The sequence below is a fragment of the Euphorbia lathyris genome, chromosome 2 (genome assembly GCF_963576675.1).
Source record: "Euphorbia lathyris chromosome 2, ddEupLath1.1, whole genome shotgun sequence".
In the NCBI taxonomy this organism is placed as follows: domain Eukaryota; kingdom Viridiplantae; phylum Streptophyta; class Magnoliopsida; order Malpighiales; family Euphorbiaceae; genus Euphorbia; species Euphorbia lathyris.
In genome coordinates this window covers 55,720,973-55,725,967 of record NC_088911.1, presented here as the reverse complement: position 1 = coordinate 55,725,967, position 4,995 = coordinate 55,720,973, and the positions used below count along the sequence as shown (strand labels likewise).

Here is a 4,995-nt window from a genome sequence, read left to right as displayed (position 1 = left end):
TTAATATGTTAAACAAAATCAATTACGAGTTAAAGTTTATTTTCAGCATTATTAAAAATATTAAATCGGTTATAATTGATAGGCTAAGTTTTCAGATCCAATTGTTATGTTGTTGTGTTAAATTTATAGGATATGATTAAGTCCCACATGATCCAGTCTGACATTGTAGTATAAATTCGAAAGACAAGTCCAAATGTCTCGCGGCTAACGTTTATCTGTTTTACATGTTTAATAGTTTTATTTAGGGCTAGATAAATTGTATAGGAATTTATATTAAGTTGTGTACACATTTTAAGGTCTCTATCTTTTACCAATATCAGCCCTGTGGTCCTTTTATCTATTTTTTATATATTTTTAACTGAATATGTCTTAGCTTTTAGGACAACCACAATACAATACAAGTTGACCATATTACTCTGTTATTTTATATATATATATATGTCTATTTATGCTAAAATATAACGGTTACAAGTCTAAAAAAACTAGACAAAAAGACCAAAGGGTTAATATTGGCAAAAGATAAGAACCTTAAAATGTGTTTTTCAAAATAGGACTAAACAGTATGTTATGTAAAAACTGTTGAAACACCTTTCCACATGATTTTGATTTGACAAAATTATTTAAGTAAATCTCCATGATAAAAATATTCCAACGTAATTAAGTTTAATTGCTTTGATTTAATTGTGCTAATGAGTTTGTTCAATGTTGAGTAAATTGATTAATAAGAACATGAGTTAAAAACCTATAAGAGAAAGTCAAAACAAAGTCAGCAGATGTAAATCACACAGCCGGAGCTGAGTAAGAAGCAACTCAGTTCTGAGAAAGAAAATGTCTTCTTCAGAAAAGCTTGAAAGCGAAGCCGCTGTGTCAAGCTGAGTAGTCGTCAGGTCAGCATCAATGATCGATCAACTTGCAAGACAAAGTCTGTCCATTTCCTGAAATATTCAGAAGCCACAGAAATCTGTCTGGAAGACTTTTCGAAAAGGAGCATGGACCATCTGACATATACAAGAAGACAAACCTGGCGTCTGACGTAGACAGAAGACAGGATTGGCCTGCAGCACTGAGTGCTAACCAAGTGATGACGAAAGGAGAACGTTTCCCCACAACGGCTATGTCAGGATTCAAATAATTGGCGCCTTAAACATCACTATAAAAAAGGCCAATTCATTATTGGAATAATATATAACAGACAAGCAAAATCTTCATCAAATCTATTCATTTGAAAAATCCAAAATAGAAGCTGTCTGAAAAGAAAAAGCAAGCTCTTACACCAACTCCTATTTTTGTGTAAAAGTCTAAATTGATTTATTCATCTAAAGTGTTCTTTGTTGTATCAAGAACAATTTCTTATCATTTGTAAAAGGTTAGAAAAGAGAGGCTGAGTACTCGGCTATAGTACTCAGTGGTAGAGAAAAGCTGAGTACTCGGTTATAATACTCAGTGGTAGAGATAGGATTGAGTAGACGAATAGAGGACGGTACTCTTGCATACTCAGTTGCTATTGTAAACGGTTTGTGCTCTACCTTTAAAGAGCTCAGTAGAGGATTCGAAAAGCTCGGAAGGATTTTCGGGGACTGGACGTAGGCGGAGAGGCCAAACCAGGATAAGTCTGCTGAGTAACTTCTAACCCTTTTATCTGTTGATATATATATATATATATATATATTGCTTGCTAAATATTACTCAACCAAATAATAATCTATATATGTTGTGTTGAGTAAATCTGACTGTTGTGCTGTGTATATGGTCATATTATTAATTACGATTCCTCCAGTTTAATTAAATTAACCTTTTTTAACTAATGAAAAATATATTGCTATCTGATACAAAAAAAAAAAAAAAAAAAATTTGCTACCAATTTACCCCACAGAGAGTGATGAAAGAAAATGGTCTAAACAGGTGGTAATTATTAAGCTTACTACTCATTTAACTCGAAGTAAAAGATAGTTAAGGTAACCTGAGGTGGGTTACAAAAAGGTTAACAAACAAAAAAAACAGAGTAAAAGAACAGAGGAAGGAGTGGTTAACGGGCGTCGGGTAGAAGAGTGAGGGCGGAATCCTTGCAGGGGCTGGGGGGCAAGCTACTCCTTCCTGAAGCTACTAGGCGTTGTACAAAGTTTTCGATTCTTTCTCCGTTAGTCTCCATCAATAACCGCTTCCCGCCAAACGGTAACGACTCAACTCCTTTCTCCTTCAACACCTCATCTTCTACTCTTGGCCCCACCACTACATCGCTTGTCAATCCGTTTGCCTGCATCAAACCCACGTCTCTATTAATTTAAACCCTGTTTGGCTATCACCAAATACAACAATCCTCGATTCCTTATTGCTAAGTGACAATTCGTTAAAAACAAACCAAACATTGCTTACTGTTAGTGATGGAAAATCTACATTGATTTTACTAGAGTCTTCTCTACTTTTCTGACTAACCAAAGGAGACATTTGTATACCTGGATTCTGACGTAGTCTGTACGATTCCAGCAAAAAGCGTTCCCTAACATCTGGTCCACAGTCTCCGAAACGCCGTCAAGTACAATATTAACAACTGCCGATGTTGAGCACTCGCCGTTGCGGCTCACATTCTTCATACTTAACGATCCACTCGATGGACCGTTACCTAAGGAAAGAACCAACAGATCCTCCACTCCATTTACCGACGGGAAATCCCTCTTATTGTGGAGCACATGCGTCACTGCTGCTGCCGTCGGGTTGTTCATCACCAGACCACCATCAATACCGCAGCAAGTAGTCTTTCCGTCCACGGATGTCAGGTTGAAAGGCTTCAACAAGCTCGGGGTGGCTAGAGTGGCGCGGCACACTTTCCAGAGATCGAAGTTAAAACTCGGTGACTCGGAGGCGTCGGCTTTGGAGAAAACGAAAGGAGCCGAGCTATTGAGGTCAAAGCAAGGAATGAGAAGAGGTTTGCACGTGTCAGACAAGGTCAATATCTTTCCGTCATCTCGCCGCAATGCCTCTTTCAAAGCCTTCTCCATGTTTTTACCGGAAAATCTTCTGCGTCTTCGGAGGTATCCAGTAACCTTGACCTTGAAAAGTTGGGAATGTTTGTGAGAAAGAAATGCGGCAGCATCTTTAGCAGTAAAGAGAGGACGGCCGGAGCCGTCATCAGCAGTAAGCATGGCGGCAAGGAGAGCACCGATGCCTGTGCCGACAACAATATCAAAGAAATCGGCGATACGAGCTTGAGGATCACCGATTTTGAGGCGGATCTGATCTTCAAGGTGGATAAGAGCAGTAGCAGCAACAATGCCGGTAGTTCCAGCACAACCACCATCAATAGAGAGGATACGAGTTTTGTTAGCATTTTGACAGTGAGAAAGCCAGTTGTGCTCGAGCTTGGAAAAGATCTCGAGAGTGACCTTACTGAGCTCCATTTGAAGAGGGTAACTGTTTGGAAATGGAAAAGGAAAAGGAGTAAATATATAATATAACCGTGAAAAAGAGTGAAGAGTATCAGGCTTTGTAGGTGAGTAGCATTAATGGCTCCTGAAATGCACACACAGTTTTACTATAATTGAAGTGTATATCTTGTCTGGGCTACGATGTGTTTCTATTACTCAGAGTGGGCTCTCAATATTTGCTGTTGATAGTTAAAAACCGGGAGAGTGGGGGCGTCATTCACCAGAGGGTTGTTATATATGCGCCTTCTTGCTCCCTCCTTCCCTCCCTCAGTCCCTGTCACCCATTTCTTTTCTATTTTCCTCATTGGTTTGGTAGATCATATTTAAATTCTACTGTAAACCATCATCGAAGTTTGTGGTCCTTGAAAGTGGGTAGATCTATCCTTACCTAAACATTTTTCTTACCAAAAAAATAATAATAATAAAAAAATAGTTTTTATTTCTTAACATTAATCATATCACATATGTATCCCTTGGCCCATAAGATGTATTGTAACCTATGTATTTAGTAGAATTTCTTTTATTTATATATATAAAAACAAAATTCTCTAAATTATATGTTGCGACATCAGCAATTAATGACGTAATAAGCTACAATTTTTTTACCACTCTCTTTTAATAAACCCATCCAGCTTGTATATTTATTCCATTTAATTTAATCTTCGCAAGCCCTATAGTGGTTACTAGATGATGTGGTTGAATCCCAAAAGTCCACTTGGAGACCTATAATTAGATAGAAACAAGGTCAAAAAGAGAATTTTCTGGCTAATACGCTTTGATGCCTTACTCAGTTTAAGGTAGGATCTGAGGATGAACATAAAGTAAATCAAAGGCATATGAATGAAATAGTATATCTTGAGTAGCTTATTCTATTTATATCATGATCGGAATATAAAAGACGATTATGGGTTGAGGAGCGGGATGTGCAATATGTCACCTGTTGATAGATGAACGTGAGCTCAGATATCGGGACATGAGATTCCTCAAACCCACTAGACTTGAGATTCACGAGATCGGACGTGATTGTTGTAACAGATGGATCCTTAACTAGATATTTGAGACTTCCAAGTCGAGATCTTTAATACGAAGTCATATTATACAATTTGGTTATGGAGGCGCCACATGTTCTCTTTCCTCGGGTGCTGGTTTGGGTCTCTTTAAGTGCCACGTGGTGAGTTTATAGCCGCCTGATAGTAGGGATGGCAACATGTAGGGTACCCGCAGATAGTGTCAATCACAAACCTTTACCCGTTTATTTTTTTAATTACCCGTACCATTTCCATTACCCGAACGGGTATATGTTTTGCATCCCATTTCCATTATCCTAACGGGTATATGTTTTTGCATCTCATACCTTTACCCGTTAAAAATCAATAAATAAAACAAAAAACATTACAAATTTAACAAAGTATAAATTTAATAAATCATCCATCTAAAAATTGAACAAATTGAATCTTAAATAAAATAGCTTAGTGGTATCACTTAATGGTCGAAAAACAAAAGATTGGTGTTCAAATCTCATATCTTACATCTAAAACACAACAAATTTTTTTAATATATAAAAAAGTTATGG

At 37.3% G+C, this 4,995-nt stretch overlaps 1 protein-coding gene across 1 annotated transcript; it reads right to left on the bottom strand.

Moving 5' to 3' along the window:
- Positions 1-1,882: 1,882 nt before the first annotated feature.
- LOC136220471 (probable inactive patatin-like protein 9) lies at positions 1,883-3,678 on the bottom strand. The gene is made up of 2 exons (XM_066008282.1): positions 2,454-3,678; positions 1,883-2,254 (listed from the first exon to the last, which is right to left on the bottom strand). The coding sequence occupies exons 1-2, from the start codon at positions 3,393-3,395 to the stop codon at positions 2,027-2,029; spliced, it is 1,170 nt and encodes a 389-aa protein (XP_065864354.1). The 5' UTR covers positions 3,396-3,678; the 3' UTR covers positions 1,883-2,026.
- Between the last annotated feature and the right edge of the window lie 1,317 nt (positions 3,679-4,995).